The 23,594-nt window shown below is 37.5% G+C and overlaps 1 protein-coding gene across 3 annotated transcripts in view; it reads left to right on the top strand.

The window, feature by feature from the left end:
• IPO8 (importin 8) overlaps positions 1–23,594 on the top strand; it is a 190,420-nt gene that overhangs the window by 53,627 nt on the left and 113,199 nt on the right. For all 3 annotated transcript variants that reach the window (XM_036759719.1, XM_036759720.1, XM_036759721.1), the window contains exons 4-6: positions 2,234–2,392; positions 4,623–4,779; positions 19,119–19,208. In XM_036759719.1, coding sequence (XP_036615614.1) covers positions 2,234–2,392; positions 4,623–4,779; positions 19,119–19,208 — 406 coding nt within the window. The remainder of the gene's footprint in view (positions 1–2,233; positions 2,393–4,622; positions 4,780–19,118; positions 19,209–23,594) is intronic.

The following is a 23,594-nucleotide window of genomic DNA, read 5'->3' as shown; positions in this document are numbered from 1 at the left end:
ATACAAGAATAGAAATAAGAATACGAGAAGAGGAAGGAGAGAAAGACTGTTTAAATTAGTTAGTGAGAGACTGCTACCTTAAGTGCCATGAATTATTTACCATTTTTTTTGTAGCATAGAGTTTAGCTTTTTTATTCTGACATATCCCAGAAGTAATCCACAGTCTCATACATCTCATATACGCAACCTGCAACACGGTGAGAAGTAGAACAGGAAAGTGATATGACTTCATTGTGTATAGAAATGTAGTTCTTTTGGCAGAGAACTTTGCTTAGCCCAAGATAAGAAGTACTAGGGAGTGGCAGCATGGAGGCGGTAATAGTAGTAGAAAAAAAAAATCTCAATATAAAACATCAAATATAACTGATTTGATGAGAGATAGGATGAGAATAGGTGAGTAGATAATATAATGTTTGGGGGGATGCCTTTCCCACTTAGTAACAGTTTAGATCTCTTTTGTACCACTGATCTGGTACCCCCTCAAACTTTCCTGTTTTTGTTGTTGTTTAGTTGTTTCAGTCAAGTCCAACTCTTCATGACCCCATTTGAGGTTTTCTTGGCAATGATAGTAGAGTGGTTTGCCATTTTCTTCTCCAGCTCATTTTATGGATGAGGAAACTGAAACAAACAATTTTTAAGTAACTTGCTCAGGATCACACAGCTAGCAAGTGTTTGAGGCCAGATTTAAACTCAAGAAGATGAATCTAGTTGACTCAGTACTTGGTACTCTTTCCAGTATGCCACCTAGCTGCCCCTCAGAAAAATATGTCCTAACCCACTTCTAGAATAGCATAATACTTTCAGATGGAATTTTACAGATGAGGAAACTGATACCCAAAAAGGTTAAGTAACCTTCACGAGGTCACATAAGCAAAAAGTAATAAATCTGAGATTCAAATCTAGGTCCCCAACTCCAAATCCAGTGATTTTTCCTAATAATGCTATATTCCCCTTTCAAGGCAGCTAGGTGGTGTAATGTGGATAGAGTGTTAGACTTTCGAGTTAGAAAGACCTGAATTTGAGTAGTATCTCTGATATTTATTAGCTTTGTGACCCCTAGGCAAGTCATTAAACCTCTCATTTAGTTTCTCCATCTGTAAAATGGGGATAATAACAGCACCTACCACATAGATAAATGAGATACACAAAGCACTTTGCAAACCTTAAGAGTGCAGTATAAAATGTTAATTATTATTTTGAAGAATATTGTAGAAGAATTCCCAGAGTTGGTGATGGTAGGGGATATTGAATGGACTCTAATCAAGCTGCTAGAGTCTTTCTGCTATTATTTTATATAAGCATTTCTTTTTTTCAAAGGTAAGCATGTAAGTATATATTTGATCAATACTGATTACTTATAGAGGAGAGATTTTTTTCAATTACACCTTTTATATTACTCCTGCATTTTTTACCTTAAGAAAATGATTATTGACCTGTCCATTTTTACTTTAGGCAATTATAAACCTCCTCCCCAATTTGTAGTTTTATTTGAGTGGGATTCCCTATCAATTCCCTTACTCTTAGACATTTTAAGACTTTCCTGAAAAGCCTTTTCTTCTTATCCTCCTCATTGTCTTTAGGAATTGCCAAAATACTTATTCTTCATATTTAAGTCAGAATTTTTTTTTTTGTAGCTTTTTTGCTACAGCTTTGCAGGGTGCAACACAATAAAGCATTCCTGTGTGCATTACCTAAGTAGGACAGGTCTATAGTTTCTGCATGTTAAGATGTCCTAACATATGTTAATTTTTGTTGTCTGAACTACTTCTTAAACTTCTTAGTCTATATTTGTTCTGAGCAAACTACTCTCTTCCTTAGATTTTCCTAATCATACCACATTAATGTACTTAGGTACACAAACAGGGGAAAAATGACTTGCCATTGCTCGGGTGGTATTTTGTTATTGCTCCATATGGTATCTGATGTTATTTGTTAGAATTTTTATGCATTAATGCATTGTCAAATAAATTTATAAGGCAGATGGACAGTGTAAAATGTTTTTTCCTTGGAATTTGCTTCCAATATATGGTGCTCATTTTCAGGAAGTCATGTTGTTGAGGCTGTCTTAAAAGTAGTCCTGTTTTCACTCCAGAGTTATCCCCATAGAAAAAGATTATGTGAGAACTTGAATACTGTCTTTTTGTAAAACAGTAGACATCTCTGAAATATGGCAAGTATAATTAAATTTGTGGTGGTGTATTTTTTATGGTTGTTTTTTTGTTTTACCTTCTAGGGTCCAGTTAACAATGTGTCTCCGTGCCATCATCAAGCATGACTTTCCTGGTCACTGGACTGCGGTGGTAGACAAGATAGGCTATTACTTACAATCTCAAAGCAGTGGGAGTTGGCTTGGCAGCTTATTATGTCTATACCAGCTTGTGAAGACATATGAGTAAGTAGAGATTTTTCTGTAGAAGGTTACAGGGATCTGTTCAATTGATGTTTAAAGAATATTTAATAAGGGTGATTAGAAAATTGAGTTTTATCATTCTCTTTAGATAAGTTCATTCCTTTGTGTAAATGAACTATTAGAATTTTTTTAGATGCAAAATAAACTGAAAAAGACACATTTTCTATCTAGTCAGGATGGATAACCTTTTTTCTGTAAGGCTTTTTATAAGAATAGAGGGGAGATAGAGATAGAGATTAGACTTGTGATTTCATTAATTTAGGAAACTTCTAGTTGAGGAAATTCTGAGAGAATGTCTAGATCCTTAAAGCACTTGCTCAGGTTCACTCCGCCCTACGTGGTTCTTGAACCTAGATCTTCATGGCTTTGAGGCTGGCTTTCTAACTACTATGCCACAGTGCCTCCCAAAGTTGTTTTATAGAGCATTTGAAATCATGTCAGCAGAACAGCATATACGTATTGCAAAAGTGAGGAGATAAGTGCAGAAAATAAAAGGTTTCTCAATCCTACTTCCTTTTTTTTTATTTAAATTAAAACCGAGTCCTGGAAATTGAGAGCGTTTTTCATATTTAAAGCTTCTTAAATTTGTAAATAAAAGATGCAAGGTAGTATAATACAGTGAAAATAGAATAGAATTTGAAATTAGAGGCTCTGCCATTGGAGATTGGAATCGATAACCTCAAGTCTCTTACAGCTCTAAATCTATGAACCTATGAGATGGTGATAATGGTGGCTAACTTCCCTTCTATATTTAAAGCAAGATAGGTTGGATTTATACAGAAATTATTAGAAAGTAGGTTATTCTTGAGAACATTGAAATGTATGATTTGTACAATTTAAATATCTTGGTATTTCATGAAAACTACATTTGTCTGGGTTTTTATTATATGATAATGGACTCTAGGTAAGATGAAAGAATAATTTTCTGTCATTTAAGGATACTTAATGGCACATTAAAGGTTGGAAAGGAAGAGGGACTTAAAGCTAGGAAGTGCTACCTCTTATGCATTTTAGCTTTGTGACCCCAGGCCAGTTGCTTATCCTCATAGTACTTTAGGTATTTCTCTAAGATCTCTTAAAAGGTATTGGCCTGCATTGATAGAGTTTCCTCACTTGGTAATTCCCTATGCCATTGAAATTACAGATCCAAACCCTATTCCTAGGAAAAGGATAAGTCCTTTTAAAGGCTTCTGTAGATAAATTATGAAATAACATCCCCATGATACCTTTTTTTTATTAAAATTTTTCTTTTTATATTTTGAACTTAACAAACATAAAAAAAAACATAAAAAAAATTCCTTGAGGTAAAGGATAAATATCTGTATAAAAGATGTAGTTATACCTAGGGATAGGAAGAACATGTCTGAAAGTTCTTTCAAGATCATGTTGGAGAACATAAGCCAAGATTTTGAATAATAATATAATAGCTGAATAGCTAACCTTTACATAGTGCTTACTATGTGCTAAGCACTGTGTTAAACGCTTTACAATTATTATCTCATTTGATCTTGAAAACTACCTGGGAGGTAGTATTATTATCTCCATTTTACAGATGAGGAAACTGAGGTAAACAGATTAAGTGACTTTCCCAGGGTCACACAGCTCCTAAGTATCTGAAGCTGTATTTGAACTCAGGTCTTCCTAACTCCAGTTCTGGCAGTCTATCCACTGAATGCTTTCAATGTTTCACTTAAAATATTTTTATTTTCAACAACAATAAAGATTATAACAATAATAGCTAGCATTTATATATGGTGCTTCAAAGTTTGCAGAGCAGTTTACAAATGTCTCATTTTATCCTCACAATGATCCTGTGACAGAGGTGCTATTATTATCCCCAATTTATAGATGAGGAAATTGAGGCAGACAGATGGTAAGTGATTTGCCTAGAGTCATATAGCTAATAAGAGTCTGAGGCAGGATTTGAACTCAGGTCATTCCTGAGTCTAGATCCAGTTATCTATTTGCTGTATCACCTCAAGAATCAAGGAGAGAAATAATAAGCCTTTTGAATATCAGCTGAATTTTTTTTATCTTTACAAAAAGGAAAGTTGTAATAAATAATTAATGTTGATATTCTTAGAAGATATTTAGAGATGTTGGGGCAGTATTTTTCTCTTTTCTTCTTTTTATTTAAACAATCATACTTATCTTGGATTCTGTTTAAAATTTCTGGTATTTTTTCATTCCTTCCCTTTTTGTATTCATATAGATACAAGAAGTCGGAGGAAAGAGAACCTCTAATAGCAGCAATGCAAGTATTTTTACCTCGAATTCAGCAGCAAATTATCCAGCTTCTTCCTGATCCATCCCATTACTCTGTACTACTACAGAAACAGATTCTTAAAATTTTTTATGCACTTGTTCAGGTAGGGCTCTAATTCAGAGAATGATTAAATTCAAATATTTATTAAGCGCCTAGTCTTTCTACTGATTATTAAGCCCTAATGTTTACAGAGCACTCTGTTAGGCTTTGGGGAAAATGCAAAATTTAGATGTCAGGGCTTCACCTTATGAAACTTATAGTCTAATAGGGGATAGAATACACTGATAAATCTGTAATTTATAGGCTTGCTACACAAGATAAATAAAGAGATAATAAGAGATCACTTGGTGGAATTCAAGTCACTTGGCTCAGGCATACTACATGCATGGATATATATTTTTTGCAAATAGGATTTTATTTTTTCCAATTACATATATAGTTTTCAACATTCATTTTTTATAAGATTTTGAGTTCCAAATTTTTTCTCCCTCCCACTTCCCACCTCCCCATGGTAGCACTCTGATATAGGTTATACATGTACAGTCATGTTAAACATATTTCCAAATTAGTCATGTTATGAAAGAAGAAACAAAACAAAAGAGAAAAACCACACACAAAAAAACCCCAGTGAAAATAGTATGTTTTAATGTGCATTCAGATTCCATAGCTTTTTCTCCGGATGTGGATAGCATTTTCCATCATGAGTCTTTTGGAATTGTCTTGGATCATTGTATTGCTCTCCTCATTTACTTATGGTATCAACCTTTATGTCTAAATCTTGTACCCATTTTGACCTTATCTTGCTATATGATGTGAAATATTGGTCTATGCAGAGGTTCCCAAACTTATTTGGCCCACCCCCTCTTCCAAAAAATATTTCTCAGGGTTAGGTTAGGTTAACCCTTATTTTTATTCAATACCCCTCAGTTGCACCTGAGGCTTTTACTGCAGGGTCCCCCTCCCCCCCCCCCCCCAAGGGCAGTATTGCCCATTTTGGGAACCTATGGTCTATCCCTAGTTTCTACCATACTATTTTCCAGTTTTCCCAACAGTTTTTGTCAAATAGTGAGTTTTTATTCCAGAAGCTAAAGTCTTTGGGTTTATCGAACAGTATATTACGATAGTCATTCACTACTATGTCTTGTGTACCTAATCCATTCCACTGATCCACCACTCTGTTTCTTAGCCAGTACCAAATAGTTTTGATGATTGCTGCAGTTTTTGTGAAATAGTGAGTTCTTACTCCAGAAGCCAAAGTCTTTGGGTTTATCAAACAGTATATTACGATAGTCATTCACTACTATGTCTTGTGTACGTAATCTGTTCCACTGATCCACGACTCTATTTCTTAGCCAGTACCAAATAATTTTTGATGATTGCCACTTTATAATATAGTTTTAGATGTGGTATGGGTAAGCCACCTTCCTTTGCATTTTTTTCATTAATTACCTCCATATTCTTGAACTTTTTCCCAGATGAATTTTGTTATTTTTTCTGGCTCTTTAAAATAATTTTTGGTAGTTTGATTGGTATGATAAATTGCTGTTTATGTGTCAGCACCATATTTGCATGATAAAAGTAATTTTGTAGGACTCCTTTTTCACCTATTTTTCCAAATAGTTTGTAAGTATTGGAACTAATTGTTCTTTAAATGTTTGGTAGAATTCAATTATAAATCCTTCTGGCCCTAGATATTTTTTTTCTTAGGGAATATTGAAGGCTCATTCAATTTCTCTAAAATGGGGGTAGGTATTTTCTTTTCTGTTAATCTGGGCAATTTATGCTTTTGTAACTATTCATCCATTTCACTTAGAGTTGAACAAAATAGCTCTTAATTATTGCTTTAATTTTGTCTTCATTGATGATAAATTCACCCTTTTCTGTTTTGATGCTAGTATGTTGGTTTTTTTCAAATTAACCCAAAGTTTATCTATTTTGTTATTTTTTTCATAAAAGCAGCTCTTAGTTTTATTTACTAGTTGGATAGTTTTCTTTCAGTTTTATTTGTTTAAAAAATTCAAATATAATGGAAAAAAGTCAATTGTTTCTATAATTTGTTGTTTGACCCACTCATTATTCAGGATTAGATTATTTAGTTTCCAATTAGTTTCTCTCTTAGATTGCTATACCCAATTGAGTACGTATATTATTTCCTCTCTGAGCCATATCTGTTGAGATTAAGGTTCAAACAGTTCTCATCCCTCTTGTCTTATCCTCTGTTATAATTGGTCTTTCTTCTCTCATCATGTGATATAATTTACCCCATTCTACCTTTCCTTTTGCCTTCTCCCAGTATAGTAGCATTAAAGTCAACTTATACCCATACCCTCTTGTCTCTGTATACTTCTTCTAACTTCCCTAATAGAGATACACTTCTTAAGAGTGGTAAGTATTCCCATGTAGGGGTGTAAAAAGTGTAACCTTATTAAATAACATTTTTTTTCTTTCCTATTTACCTTTTTATACTTCTCTTGAGTCTTGTATTTGAAAACCTGGTCTTTTCATCATCAAAGTTTGAAAGTCCCCTCTTTCATTGAATGTCCATTTTTCCCTGTGAAAGATTATGCTCAATGTTGCTGGGTAGTTGATTTCTTGGTCCTAATCCAAGTTCCTTTGCCTTCTGGAATATCATATGTCAAGACTTCTAATTGTTTAATGTAGAAGCTGCTAAGTGCTGTGTAATCCTGACTGTGGCTCCTTGATATTTGAATTATTTCTTCCTGGCTGCCTTACAATATTTTCTCCTTGAGCTGATAGTTCTAGAATTTGTCTACAATAATCCTTGGTGTTTTCATTATGGGATCTCTTTCAAGAAATGATTGGTGGATTCTTTCAATTTCTATTTTATTTTCTGGTTCTAAAGATATCAGGGTGGTTTTCCTTGGTAACTTCTTGAAAGATGCTGTTCAGGCTCTCTCTTTTTTTCGTCTTGGCTTTTAGGTAGTCCAGTAATTCTTAAATGATCTCTCCTGGAAGGGGCAGAGCCAGAATGGTGGCTGGAAAACAGGGACTTGCTTAAGCTGTCCCCCAAATCCCTCCAAACACCTGTAAAAATGGCTCTGAATAAATTCTAGAGCTGCAGAACCCACGAAATAGCAGAGGGAAACAGGTCTCCAGCCCAGGAGAGCCTGGATGGTCGCTGGGAAAGGTCTTATCACACGGTGCTGGGAGTAGAGCACCAGACCTGGAGTCAGCCAGCCAAGGAACAGGCCTTGGGGCCATAAATCAGTGAGCTGTGGCAGTTACCAGATTTCTCAACCCACAGACGCCAAAGAGCATGTTAGAGGAAAACTGCGGGATTGAGTTCAGAGCAGACCGGCCACCAGCCCTGGGGGTGGCGGAGGTGGTGCAGCAGTGGTGGTGGCAGCAGCAGGAAGGTCCTGAGACTGCCTCCAGAGCTCCAGCGTCAGCTACTTTCTGAGTCCTTGGGTCACATGGTGGGAGGAATCTAGCAGCAAATCAGAGCGGGAGTGCAAGGAGCCCTTTGTGGGCACAAAGGAAGATTCTCTTGCTGTGCCCTGCTTGGATCTGTCTTGCAGTCCTGGTTGGCAGTTCTTGGGGGAGGAGGAGCCCTGCTGTGACAGAGCCTCAGCTGATGATAGAGTAGAAGTAGCTCTGAAAACGGCAGTGCTTGGACCCTAAAGCTTGGGACAAAGTACTCTCTATTCTACAAGCAGTCATATCCTGACAGAAAGCTCAAGGGTCAGGTAGTTAGCTGGGAACATGAACAGGCAGCGAAAACGAACTCACACTCAAACCCAACTCAAACTCAAACTCTAGATTCCTTTTTTGGTAACAAAGAAGAGCAAAACATGCAGCCAGAAGAAGTCAACAAAGTCAAAGAGCCTACATCAAAAGCCTCCAAGAAAAATATGGACTGGTCTCAGGCCATGGAAGAGCTCAAAAAGGATTTGGAAAAGCAAGTGAGAGAAGTAGAGGAAAAATTGGGAAGAGAAATGAGAGTAATGCAAGAAAACCATGAAAAACAAGTCAATGACTTGCTAAAGGAGACCCAAAAAAATACTGAAGAAAATAACACCTTAAAGAATAGACTAACCCAAATGTCAAAAGAGCTCCAAAAAGCCAATGAGGAGAAGAATGCCCTGAAAGGCAGAATTACCGAAATGGAAAAGGAGGTACAAAGGACCACTGAAGAAAATACCACCTTCAAAATTAGATTGGAGCAAGTGGAAGCTGGTGACTTTATGAGAAATCAAGATATTATAAAACAGAAGCAAAGGAATGAAAAAATGGAAGACAGTGTGAAATATCTCATTGGAATAACCACTGACCTGGAAAATAGATCCAGGAGAGATAATTTAAAAATTATTGGACTACCTGAAAGCCATGAACAAAAAAAGAGCCTAGATATCATCTTCCAAGAAAATATCTAGGAGAACTGCCCTGATATTCTAGAGCCAGAGGGTAAAATAGAAATTGAAAGAATGCATAGTTTGCCTCCTCAAAAAGATCCCCAAAAGAAAACTCCTAGGAACATTGTCACCAAATTCCAGAGCTCCCAGATCAAGGAGAAAATACTGCAAGCAGCCAGAAAGAAACAATTTGAATATTGTGGAAACACAATCAGGATAATACAAGATCTGGCAGCTTCTACATTAAGGGATTGAAGGACTTCGAATACGATATTCCAGAGGTCAGTGGAGCTAGGATTAAAACCAAGAATCACCTACCCAGCAAAACTGAGTATCATGCTCCAAGGCAAAATATGGATTTTCAACAAAATAGAAGACTTTCAAGCTTTCTCAGTGAAAAGACCAGAGCTGAATAGAAAATTTGACTTTCATACACAAGAATCAAGAGAAGCACGAAATGGTAATCAAGAAAAAGAACAAGAAAAAGAAATTGCAAGGGACTTACTAAAGTTGAACTGTTTTGTTTACATTCCTACATGGAAAGATGATATGTGTAATTCATGAGACCTTTCTCAGTATTAGGGGAGTTGAAGGGAATATAGACAGGGCACAGGATGAGTTGAATATGAAGGGATGATATCTAAAAAAATGAAATCAAATTAAGGGTTGAGAGAGGAATATATTGAGAGAGGGAGAAAGGGAGAGATAGAATGGGGTCAATTATCTCACATAAAAGTGGCAAGAAAAAGCAGTTCTGTTGGAAGGGAAGAGGGGCAGGTAAGGGGGAATGAGTGAATCTTACTCTCATTGGATTCAACTTGAGGAAGGAACAACATACACACTCAATTGGGTATCTTACTCCACAGGAAAGTAAGGGGAAGGGGATAAAAATTGGGGGGGGGGCAGGATGATGAAGGGAGGGCAGATAGGGGGAGGAGGTAATCAAAAGCAAACACTTTTGAAAAGGGACAGGCTCAAGGGAGAATGTTCAATAAAGGGGGACAGGATAGGATGGAAAGAAACATAGCCTTTCAGAACATGAGCATTGTGGAAGTGTTTTACATAATGATACATGTGTGATCTATGTTGAATTTCTTGCCTTCCTAGGGAGGGTGGGTGGGAAGGGAAGAGGGGAGAGAATTTGGAACCCAAAGTTTTAAGAGCAGATGCTTAAAAAAAAGAGTTGTTTTTTGCATACAGCTGGGAAACAAGATATATAGGGAATGGGGCATAGAAATCTATTCTGCCCTACAAGAAAGTAAGGGGTAAGGGGATGAGGTGGGGAGTGGGGTGAAAGAAGGGAGGGCTGAGTGGGGAACAAGGCAATCAGAATATATGCTATCTTGGAATGGGGGGGAGGGTAGAAATGGGGAGAAAATTTGTAACTCAAAATCTTGTGGAAATCAATGTTGAAAACTGAAATATTAAATAAAGATGATAAGCTTAAAGAAAAATTTAAAAAAAATTATCTTCCCTGGATCTATTTTTCCAGGTCAGTTGTTTTTCTAATGAGGTATTTTACATTTTCTCATATTTTTTTCATTCTTTTGATTTTTATTTGACTGATTCTTAATGTCTCATAGAGTCATTAGCTTCCACTTGCCCAATTCTAATTTTTTAACTAATTGTTTTCTTCAGCTAGCTTTTGTACTTCCTTTTCCATTTGGCCACTTCAGTTTTTTAAGGAGCTTTTTTCTTCAGTTGGTCTTTTTTTTTCCCCATTTGCCTACTCAATTTTTTTAAGGAGTTGTTTTCTTCAATCAGTTTTTGTCCTTCCTTTTCTAGCTGTAGATTCTTTTTTTCATGAGTCTCTTGCATAACTCTCATTCTCCCCCCACCCCCAAATTTTCCTCTACCTCTCTGATTTTTAAAGTCATTTTTGAGCTCTTCCAAGAAGACTTTTTGGGTTTGAGACCAATTCATATTTCTCTTTGAGGCTTTGCCGGTAGGCATTTTGATATTGCTGTCTTCTTCTGAGTTTGTGTTTTCATCTTCCATGTTGGCATAGTTGCTTTCTATGGTGAGGGCTCTTTTTTGTTTTTGCTCATTTTCTAGCCTCTTTTGTGACTTTTAAAGTTGAGCTCTGAGGGCAGTGTGGGAGCTTAGATGAAACGCTGGAGCAATTTCCTTCATGTTTTGTGAGTCTCTGATGATTCGCTGGTGAGAGGCAGTGTGGCAGAGTGGATAAAGAGTTGACCTAAAAACCAGTGAGACCTGTGTTCAAGTACTGCTTCTTGGACTGACTGGAGACCACAGGATGAAATAATTTTTATAGATAGCGTGGTGGAATAAAAAAAGCAACTAACTACTTTGTATACCCCCTTGAGTAGACTAAAAGTGTTTTTGTTAAAAGATCCTTGTTTATATTTCAAAAAGCAACGATCGATCTTCTTCATAGAAGCTGACCATTTCAGGGAATATTCCCCATTTCAAAGCAATTTCGAAGTTCATGAGAAAGGAGAATTATATATGATTAAGGAGCTGTTCAAAGATGAAAAACACTTGATTTTGCCAATTAAATGTGAATTATTGAAACCTGCCTGCCTCCAAGAAAGAACAGATATACAAACATCCTCAGAACTTAAGAAGTCCCTAAAATTAACTAGAGAAATAATCAGTCATATAGTTGGAAATGAAGAGCTCTTTGAAAGAGTAATTTTACTTCAGCTGAAAATTATACTAAGAAATGTGGGGTGGAGCTGTGGTTAGAAGACTATTGAAGTTTCCTGGACTCTTTTACTTGCAGTGCCACAAATCGAAGAGCCTGTAATTCACTATTCAATTACAGATTTGAAAAGAATGTTTTCGGTTGAGGTCGAAATCCTTATGCTTTACTCATTAAAATAAGGATGATGGAAACAGGAGGGACTAAGCATGATAATGACAGATACCTTGGAACATCTGACTCCAGATTTGTGTTATCACAACCTGCTTCCAACTCAAATGGAGATATTGCTGTAAAACCACTTCAGGTAGAGTGGTGTCTTGAACAAAAAAGTAATACTGTTGTTAAACTCAAAATCTGTCCTCCTTGTATGGCTCCTACAGAGAAACCTACAAACGGTAATTTCTCACTTGTTCAAAAGAGTGTTTGAAAAAGTCTATGACATACCTGTTTTCCTGTTGAAAAACCAACAAGAAGAAGAAAAGACAAAGAGTAAACCAGAAGAACTAGTTTCTATAATAGTCAAAGAGGGAGAAAAGAAAGATACTTATGAATCACTAGACTACAAAGCATTAACTATTGAAACATACACTTCATCAGTAAGTCATAATGCATCTTTTGAACCTGGTAGAAAATATGAGGATGATTTGGATCCTTTGAGCAACTTTATCATTCAGGGAAACAAATGTATGACCATCTTGTCAGAACCTCAAATTATTATGGATGATAGCCAAAAAGAAGAATCCAGAATGCAAAGCAAAGAGGAATATACTCTAACTCTTGAAGAAGAGAATCCTGCTGTTTGTAGAAAGCTGTCCTCTCAGAAAAATCAAGAAAAGGAGACAAATAATGTCATTGGAATGCAAGCAACAGGTAGCCTGCCAGTCATACAGTCCCTTAGAAGCAGTAGCTACTCCTTTATTGAAAGGCCTTGCTTGCCCTGGTAGTCTTCCTACGTCAAACTGGAAATTTGCTACTCTTAGCTTTGACCAAACTACATTTTTCTTAAAGCAGCAGCAGTAGCAAAAAAAAAAAAAAAAAAAAAAAAGGCATTTTTCTTCAAGGTACCGGAGTTAAGCCTGTCCCCAATCAAGGAGCTTTATTAGGTAAATATGATGAAAGAGAAACAATATTCAAACACCACAGGACTGGTCCATCTTTTGGTAACAGTTCAAGGTTTCCTCTTAACTTTGGACATAGGATTTGGTTAGTTGAAAAGTAATTCATTTCTTCATTTTTTACCTTATTCAAGTAAGACATAATGTAACACAGAAGTTATTTAAAATGTCCTCATTTTATTGAAATATGGATATTTTCCAGGAAATTTTACATTTTCATAATATAATCTATATTTTGTTTATGTAAAGTCAAGCTCTGTTCCTGGGATACTGAGGGTACTTTTCCCAAGCTTCTTCTAGTGAGGGCCAAGGGCCTGGTTACTGGCTTTCTGTAACAGGCCCTCTGAGGTTGGTGGCTTGCCTACTGCCCTAGATTGGCCTAGCCTAGTCTTGCCTGTTGTGCCTAGGATTCCAGGGCTGTCAGTTTGCTTGCTGTCCTGGGTCTGGAAGCCTCACAGCTGGCCTACTGTTCCTCAGGACTGTGGGGCCTTGGTGCCTGATCTGTGCTTTTGGTTAGGAGCCTCCTGCTGGCTTGCCAGGATACCACCTGCGCTATGCTGTGCTTCCCTCTTACCTAAGTGAGACAGGCCTTTCCTAAATCCTTCCAAGTTATTCTGTGCTGGAAAATTGTTTTACTCCGTCTTTTTGTAGGTTCTGTCACTCTAGAACTTGTTAAGAGGCTTGATTTAATGTTGTTTCTGAGGGAAACTAGGGGGAGAACTAAGGCAACTTCCTGGCTTTTCTCTGCCATATTGGCTCTGCCTGTCATGGATGTTGAAAGAAGTGGCAGATGTGATTATTGAGTCATTGTCAGCGATCTTTGAAAGATCTCAGGGAAAGGAGAGCTACTGCATAATTTTTTTTAAATGTTGGAAAACAATCTGCAAAGAATCGACCAGTGTGCTTGACTTAAATTGTCATCAGAATTATAGCATATAATAAAGAGATGGATGATGAAAAACTAGAAAAGGGCTGAAATGACTTCTCAAAAATGAGTCTCACCACACTAGCCTCATTTCTTTTTTTTGACAGGGTTTTCATCATAGACCAGTGCTGAGTAAGAGAGTTCACATTTGACCAGGCTGATTAGGTATCTCAGGTTCAAAATTGGAATAAAATATAATACTTATAGTCCTTTCCTTTTACTGGTTAGAGAAAAGAGATTTATTTAGCCATAATAGAGGAAGGGCATCCATAGCAGAGCAGGAAGGGATTATTGACTATGACGTTAATGATGTTGAATGCTGCTTTTTTGTGTTAATCATTCTGCCATTTTGCTATCCAAAGCCACAAGGGAGAGTTCTTGGCCTGTTGCTCTGTTCTTTTTATACTCAGGATGCCAGTAAGCTATATCCACAGTCTGAGAGTTAGTCATCTGAGCCAATATAACCTCAAGGATGGTTGCAAAACTAGTATGCCTTGCCTGGGATGAATTCTTAGGATAGTGTTCTTATCGCAGTCACTAAACTGGTAGATTAGGAGACTATTTCAGTTCCAGTTTACCTAGATTTTAGCAGAGAGTTTAATAAATTATCTCATTGTGGAAATGATGTAGAGATAAGCGTTTAGAAGTTGGCAAATTGACACGCTCCATTAGTAGTCTTTAAGCGTGTGAGGTCAGCTTGGCAGGAGGTCTTTCAGGTACTGCTTCAAATGCTTTGTTTGCTGCTGTGTTGTTTAATATATTTGGATATACCTTGTATATACCAATATACCTTGGATAATGGTGTAAATGGCATGCTAATCAAATGTGTATTAACATGAAGCATGGTGGGATAGCTGACCCACTGAATGATAATCAAGATTCACAAAAAAGATTTTCATGGTTGATAACCTTGTAACAAATTCAATAAGATTAAATTTAGGGCATAGGAATAGAACCTGTGATTTCATTGTTATAATTCCTCCTACCAATCCCTGTCGACATCTTTTCTTCCACTTAGCAGTTCTTAATGAGTGACTAGGCAACTGAGAAGTAAGTTGGCCAGGTATCAGCTGGAAATGTGTCAAAGGCTTAACTTGAACACAAGTTATTCTGGGTTTGAGGTTAATTCTATGTCCACTGTGGTTGAAATTTAGTATTCAGTATCTGCTATGATGAAATTTAATGGTAACATAAAATCTTACGGTTGGGTTAATAAAAATTGGTTTTGCAGCTAGAAATTGAAAAATGAATGGACGAATCACTAAATAAATAAAATATAATTGTTAAGGGTTTAGTCTGTAAATAAGTGGATACAAATAGAAAAGTGATACAGCCCCTCCCCTCAAAGAGCTGATATATATAGAGAGAGCAGCTAGGTGATGCAGTGGATGAGAACTCTGAGCCTGGATCCAGAAGGCTCCTCTTCCTGAGTTCAAATCTGGCCTCAGATACTACTGTATGATCCTGGGCAAGTTATTTAACCCTATTTGCCTTAGTTTACTCATCTGTAAAATGAGCTGGAGCAGGAAATGGCGAACTACTCCAGTATCTTTGCCTTCAAGAAAACCCCAAAAGAGGTGGTTAAGAGTCAGATATGACTGAAAAATGATTAAACAACAAAAACACATATAGGAGGGTTCAGCTACAGGACATCTACAAAGGACTAGTGGTTTTTAGTATGTAGCTGCAAAGCATCTTCTTAAGTATTATTTCCATTGATAAAATCATTCTTATTTCTGATGTTGAACCTCAAAGTTCATTCTCGCTGTTTCATTCTTTATATTTCTACCCTTAGCATTTAGCATTCTATCTCTCACATACCAAACACTCAACAAATGCGTATTGGTTGAATGATTGATTTCACAGTGCTAATCACTTGAGTACTGAAAATTTTCTTTTGCAGATCTCCAGTAGCTTTGGCTCCTGAGGAGGCAGGGCTGCATGACTGGCAAAGACAGTTGCCAGGCTAGATCTCCATGGGGTTTGTTCCCCTGGGTCACAAAGGTCTGTGTTGAAAAATGGCTTATGGGTTTTGTGATGCTGCCATTAGGTATTAAGAGGAGGTGGTACTTGAGTTGATAGCAATATTTCGAACCCCTGGTCATATGCTACCTCTTATCTTCTTCTCAGGGTATCTTGCTACTTAGGAATGGGGTAACTTTGGCCAGTGATCAGTTTTTCTAAAAGAGTGTTGTAGATTTGAGTGGACCAAACACTCAACACTGGTTGGTGGTGTGGTATGGCCCCCAAAAAACGAAGAATAAAAATGAATGCAAACTTGGGCTGCATTAGTCATAGTGTCTAGAAGTAAGGAGGTGATCTTCTCATTGTACCCTGAACTTGTTAGACCACACCTGGAATATTGTGTTCTGTTCTTGGTGCCACATTTTAGGAAATAAGAGCATCCAGAGATGGGTAGCCAATATAGTGAAGGTCCTTGAGATCATGCCACTTGTGAGGACTGCTTTGACACAACTGGGAATATTTAACCTGGAGAAGAGGAAAAGTTTGATGTCAGAAAAAACTTCCTAAAAATTTTGGTTATCCCCCAGTTCTCTGTCCTGGGGCCTCTTCTTTTCTCTTTCTCTACCATTTGGTGATCTCATTTGCTGCCATGAATTCAGTTATCATCTCTAAGCTGATGATTTTCAAATCTGCTTATCTCGTTCTGTTCTCTCTGTTGACTTTCAGTTTCATCTCACCTCCCAACTGCCTACTGGGCATCTAAACTGGATGTCCTATAGACATCTTAACTCAACATGTCCAAAACCGAATTCATTATCTTTCTCCCCAGAACCTAAATCCTACCCTTTTCCTGACTTCCCTGTTGCTATTGAGTGCACCACTATCCTTATAGTTACTGAAACTCACAACTTAGGTTTCATCCTTAATTGTTTACCACTCATATCCAATGTGTTGCCAAGTCCTGTCCTTTCTGTCTTCATAAAATTCTCGCATAGGTCTCCTTCTCTTGTTTGACATTGCCATAACTCTACTACAAGCTCTCATAAACTTGTGCCTAGACCATTGCAATAGCCTTCTGGTAGTTCTGCCTGCCACAAGTCTCTCCCCACTCCAGATCTCATCCTCCATTCAGCTGTCAGTGACCTTTCTAAAGAACAGGTCTGACCATGTCACTTCCTCCTTATCTCCCAATCAGTAAACTCCAGTGGCTCCCTGTTACCTCCAGGATCAAATATAAAATCCTGTTTGACATTCAAAGTCCTTCTTGACCCTCCTCCCTGTTTTCTGATGCTTTTAAACCTCTTTGAATGTCTTTTAATACTGTTCTTGTGCTTTGCTCTTTCACTTGTATTCTGTATTGTATTGTTTTACTATAAATTACCGTTGTGTGAAATATTTGAGAAAAAGAGTCTTCTTACCCAGAGGTCAGATCCATGAATGAATGGATAGATGAAGGAAGCATTTATTAAACAGTATGTGCAAAACACTGGGCTAAGCACTGGGGTACAAATAGAAAAGAAAACAATACCTGCTCTCAGGGAGTTCACATTTTAATAGGGGAGACAACACATATGAAATGTGTCAGAAGAGAGAACAGAAGCTGGAGGTCTTGAGTAACATATGTTGACTGGCTGGTCTTTTGATATTTGAATCCAGGCATAATGTTTGCACTTCATAAATGTGTTTACTAGAACAGATCAGTAAAACATGAGTAAAAATTTATTAGGCATTAACCATGTAGAGCTCACAGTCCTGAAAAAAATAAATGTTTAAATAAGACATGCTCTCAAGGGTCTTATGGTCTGGTCAGGATAGTTTTACTTGAGATACCTAATAACACAAAGAAAGTATTTTTTGGTGTGATAATTTATTTTGCAAGAGAAAAGGAAAGACAGTGTAGTTGGTCATTGGCATGGTCTTTTTTTTCTTACATGAAATCTTGGGGGCACAACCAGATTAGTTTACTGTCATGAGCCCTGACCACCTGACCAGCTCTATTCACTATCTTCCTCTCTCCTATACCCATATCCCCCAACCTGTCTTGGGTATCTTGGTTAGAGAAAGAGAAAGAGAAAAAAAGTGACAATGAATAGAAAAATGTATTTGGTTCAAAATTAAAGTTACCACAGTAAAGGATCCAGAATGTCATTGTTCTGATTTTCTCCTCTTTAAAACAGTGCCCTTTCTTTTGGTCTATTATAAGAGAGTTCTATCTAGAACAAGATGATAGGGATATTGGAATCTTAAAAAAAATAATGAGGAAGTCATCAGGGAAAAGGTAGAATGCATATTGATGGGTAAGGGGTTTGTACAGTGATTGTTCTTAGAGGATTTTCAGGGATCTGAGTGGATTTTGGACAAAAATGGAGTTTATCAATGGCCTCTTTCTCACACTGTCATTTGCAAGTTTTGTTTTGACTGTGCTTGGTCATTTAAATCCTAGCGAGGAGAATGTCTTAAGCCAGGAGAGTTGGGTTCTTTCTGTTCCTGACTTCATGCATGACAAGTAATTTTGAACAAGTTGCAGAATATTTCTGTCTCATTGCCCTTATAGCAGTCTGAGAAAGAAAGCCCCAGTTGTTGTAGTTTCAGATTTTGTATCTTTTGGGTAGAAAAGGCGATTGTTGAGGAAAGTGGGATGTATGTATGTACATGTGTATATATGTATGATATAAATATACAATACATAAATACTATGTGTGTTATGGAACATAGCCTTGCATATTTGTTATTTGGTACATTTTTCCTCTTGTCATCTCTTTAGGGATCTTTTACCCTGGACAAAAATGTATTTTTGTCAAAGTATGTTTCACTTCTAAGTGTACCATAGTGCTTCCTCTCAGGAATTTCGACTTTTCCACAATAGTGAGTAGCCTAATAGAGAACCAAGAAATAAGGTTTTTTTTTAAGACTTTTTTAGTAGGCAAAATTGTCATTGCCATATCCTGTGTTGAATTTTTATATGCTGTGATTTTTAGGAATAACCAGCACTGAGTTTTGACTCTTAACTTCCTCACAGTTCTAAAAATCTTCATTGTCTGAATTTTTGTATTGCAACAAATTTTTGGAAAAGACTGCAAGAAGCAGGCATAATGACTGGGAAAAGTAAGGCATCAGCACTATACAGACCCAAAGCATCATTAAAAAGTTATATCTGGCCTACCCTATTTTAAAAAGAAGTGCAGGGTAAAATACTATTTAGTAAGATTTACAGTAAACAATATAATAAAAAAAGGTTACCTAAAACTTTTACCTTATTATCTGGAAAATTTGCTTTTGTGGAGTACATTATTCTTTATTGATGTTGTGTAATGAACTTTTACTGTGTTTAAGTGAAATGTAATGTTTCATAACAAAACATTAACTTAGGTATTTTTTCATTCTCTTCTTTCCTAGTATGCATTACCACTTCAGTTGGTGAACAACCAAACTATGATGCACTGGATGGAGATCTTCCGCACTATTATTGATAGAATAGTTCCCCCTGTAAGTAAAGGCTGATTTTAACTTGAGGAAAATTAGTTACATTTGGGGATTGGGGTGCTTGCTGAGTACAGATTTTGGTTGAGTGAAAAATCTTTGTATTGATTTTAAATTTGAACTTGTTCAAAGATGATTGTGCCCATGCACCCATGTGCCTATGACACACTATTTTGTGTTATAAAGTCTGGTATTGTGTTTTTGTTTTCCATTTTATCATAATCTTATTCTGATCTTAACAAATATCATTGTAAAATATAAGGAGAGTATGTATGTGAAAATTGTGAATCTATTGCATTAGAGCTTCCTTTTCTTTTTAACTATATAAATTCGTCATGTAATTTTCTTAGCTATTCTGCTCATCTGTGATTCCTTCTGGTCTCCCTTTTGTTCTTTTCTGTTTTTGGAGTGGGGGAACTGTATGCCTAGTCCTACTCTTCCTCCCATTGCCTCTTACCATCTTAAATAAGAAAAAGGAAAAAAAAAACCCTTGTAACACATAGATGTTACAAGGAAATATGCATGCCAAGCAAAACATTGGCTGTATCCAAAAATGTATTTCTTATTCTGCATCTTTAGTCTAGTACTTGTTTCCGGTCTCTGTCCATAGGTGGGTAGTGGTTGGTCATTGCTTTCATCAGAGTTCTTAGGTTTTTTAAAGTTAATTTTTTACAGTGTTGGTATTTAAATTGTTTTTCTAGTTCTGCTCCTTCACAAGACATCAGCTCATACAAATCATCATCTCAGGTTTTTCTGAAATTGTTCCTCTCATCAGTTTTTTACTTTGCGTAATATATTCATATACCATAATTTACTCAACTATTCCCCAATTGATTGACACACCATTGATTTCCAGTTCTTTGTCACTACCAAAAGAGGTGCTATAAATATTTTTATAGAGATGGGTACCTGTTTTAACAACCCAGCTAGCAGCTTCCATGGGGGCGTAAGATCCCTCCCCCACAGCCAGCACCCAGGGGGCTGCTGGGACCCAGGAGGCTGCCGGGAAAGCACAGGTTCTTTTTATCTGCTTAAACAAGGAAAGCACGGTGAAGGGGTTGACCAGCTTACTTTAATCCAGCATTCAGTTAGCATACAGACAACATTCATTTAGTTCAGGGGAAAACGCCAGCATTCAGTTAGCATTCAGTTAGTTCAGGGGAGCATACAGACAAGCATCAAGAGACAGACCAAATACAGATTCACTGACTTACTTCAGGGGAAAAAAAAACCAGCACCCTGAGGCTCAAAACATTCATTTAGTTCGGGGGAAAAACAAACCAGCACCCCGAACCTCAAAACCAAAATACAAACAAATTACAAATATCAACAGACAGACCCAATACAATTCATAGTTACCAACATCTGGGCTCGGCCTGAGAGCAAGGGCTGGCCCAGAGTCATGCTTGCTTGCCGCTGCTCCCACACCAACCGGAAGAGGAAAAATGAGAGCATCAAGCTGTCCTCTCCCCTCTTATAGAGTTTTTGACATCATCAAGCACCGCCTGAATGACCAGAGCCGATTGGTTCTTGACTTGGCCCCTCCCCCTAGTGTAGACGTTAACACCTCCCCTCAGCCAGCCCCATGACTCATCACACAGGAAGTTTTCTGCTTCCTGACATGCTCTCTGGGCTTCCTGCCCTGGAAGAGCAAGCCACAGCATCCAGAGGCTTAATGAAGTAAGCTGAGTCATTCAAAGAAAACAAAGGCCATTCTGGTTACAGTACCTACTGTCTTTATTTGATCCCTTTGGAGTATTGGCCTAGTAGGGGTCAGGTTGCATCAGAGAATTTAGTACCTTTCCTGGGCATAGTTCTAAATTGATTTCCAGATTGACTTGACGAATTCATAGCTCCACAGGCAGCACATTAAAGTGGCAGCCCTTTCAAAAATTGTCATCTCCCTTTTTTGGTCATTTTTGCCAATCTCATGGATATGAGTTACAACCATAGAGTTGCTTTAATTTGCATTTTTCTTTTAATGATTTAGAATTTTTTTTACTATGGCTCTTGATAACTTGAATTTCTTTCTTTGAAAACTGTCTTTTCACATCCTTTGATCAAATCTATTAGGGAATGGTTCTTGTTATATATTTGAATAAGTTCCTTTTGTATCTTAGTTATATTTACTGGAGAAACTTTATACAAAGATTCTCTCCCTCCTCCTGGTTGTTTCCCTTCTAATATTAACTGCTTTAGTTTTATTTGTTCAAACTTTTAAATTTTATGTAATCTAAGTTGTCCCTTTTATCTTTATCTCTGATCCTTTCATTTCTTCTTTGATTGTGAATTCTTTCTCTGTCAATAGTTTGGAAAGACAAACATTTCTTCCCTGATCCTTATTTTTTTTATGGTATGACCTTTAATATTCAATCAAATAAGTATTATTTTACTTATTAAGTATCCACTATCAATATCACAGAGTTTGATCTAAGAAAGACAAATGGAATTAGGTTGTGTCCATGTTTTTAATTTCTTTCAAGCTGGCAACATACATGCATTACATGGGAGTTGCAGTCCAGAACTGGCTTCATTTGGGGGTTGGGGGTTCAGAGATTTATATGTTCCCAAGGTGTACCAGTCAGCTCTGATTGGTCAGCACACTGGGAGGTGGGCTTAAAAATGAGGGTATACTACTTATGTCATTTAATCTTTGTCAAAGAGACATTAATTTCCATATCACCTGTCTTACAATAGGGAGGGATCAGTATTTTCCCGGACCTTTCTGGGCAGCACAGTAAACAGGAATAGACCCTTTAGATTAGACCTTAATATCACTCTGAAGAAGAAACTGAACTTTGGAAGAAAGATGGATGAGGGGAAGCTCTGAGTCTCCAAGATAATGATTACTAAGAAAAATAATTTTTCACATCCTAACTTGTTTATGATAGGACCTTTCATATTCAATCAAATAAACATTTATTAACTCCTACTAAGTGCCAGCGGACACCCTCAAGGACCTAATAATGTCTAGTAGAGGAAGACAACACACAAAAAGAAGCTTTAAAGTGGTGATGGTGGCGGTGGTGGTGGTGGTGGTGGTGGTGGAGGTGGAGGTGGTAGTGGGGTGTGTGTGTGTGTGTGTGTGTGTGTGTGTGTGTGTGTGTAAGACACTAAGGGGTTCTTAGCTGGAGGCATGTTTTTCCGTGGAATCAAAGCCAAACAGAGCTGCTGTTGGAAAATGGAGTTACCAGAAAAGTTGTAAGCCTCCTAATAAAGGAAGATTTTGGGAGGAGTTTAGTGCTTCTCCTTCTGGTCCTGCAGAGAGGAGAGCAGCAACTGAGGGTGAGTTGAGGTGTTGAGTATCAAAATCAGAGTCTAGTACATACATGATGATGAGATTTCAGTTGATCAGCGTATTGGGGGGTGGGAGGAGGCATTTTTTCCATGAAGTGGAAGCCAAGCCAAGTCCTGTATCTAGTGGGTATAATGGCAAGCAAAGTGGGACTTTTCTTCACTGTTTTTTCTTTTGGAGTGCTTCCTAGCACTAAGGTAATCAAGCGCCTTTGATTGAACCTTGCCTTTGATTGAATCAAGAATCTTTAATGACCTGCTTAAGTCACATGAGTTTGAGTCGCATGGTCATGATGCCCTCTGATGCTGAAGAAGTATATATATATATACACTCTGAGCTTAGCATTTTGCTTTGGGGGCTGAGTCATTGGAAGACTGTTGGTGTGATTTGGCCAGATGAGACTCTGGGTAGCTATTAAGGATCCCACTGCTACTTTGAAAACCCACTTGTTGGTACTTCTCTCTCTCTGGTAACTATGCATGTATTGCTATGGACAGATGGTTAGAAGCCCTGTCTGCTGCTTTGTGTTATTTGCTCTGTTTATATAATTTCTGCTTGTAATTTCTGTTTGTGTTTTCTCTGAAGTTCAGGGTGCTGACTTTTTCCCCTGAACTGAGTGAATGATATATGTATGTTTAATTAAAGTGAGATTGCAAACCCCTTAAAGTTGCTTTCCTTAGAAAAGCAGATCAAAGAACCTGCACTAGCAGCCCTCCCGTGTGCTGGTGTTGTTGGTCTTGTTGTTGGTCTTACACCTCCACAGCAGCTGCTAGTAGCATTGTTGTCACAGTTGTTTTTTTTTTTGGAGGGGGGAGGTGAGGCAGTTGGGGTTAAGTGACTTGCCCAAGATCATGCAGCTAGTAAATGTCAAGTGTCTGAGGTCGGATTTGAACTCAGGTCCTCCTGACTCCAAGAATGATGCTCTATTCGCTGTGCTGCCTAGCTGCCCCTGGAGCTCTTCTTGGTGTATGTTCTGAGATGTTGTTGTTTGTCCTTTGTTCTCAAAGAAGACCATGACATCAGAAAGGTGATGCCATGAAATGCAAGTGAATTGGATTTAAGTGAGGGAGGACTGTGCAGGGTCACCAGCCTCACTT

Source organism: Trichosurus vulpecula, chromosome 5, assembly GCF_011100635.1.
Source record: "Trichosurus vulpecula isolate mTriVul1 chromosome 5, mTriVul1.pri, whole genome shotgun sequence".
Lineage (NCBI taxonomy): Eukaryota > Metazoa > Chordata > Mammalia > Diprotodontia > Phalangeridae > Trichosurus > Trichosurus vulpecula.
Note: the sequence above shows the minus strand (reverse complement) of the source record. Positions and strands in the feature narration are given on the sequence as shown.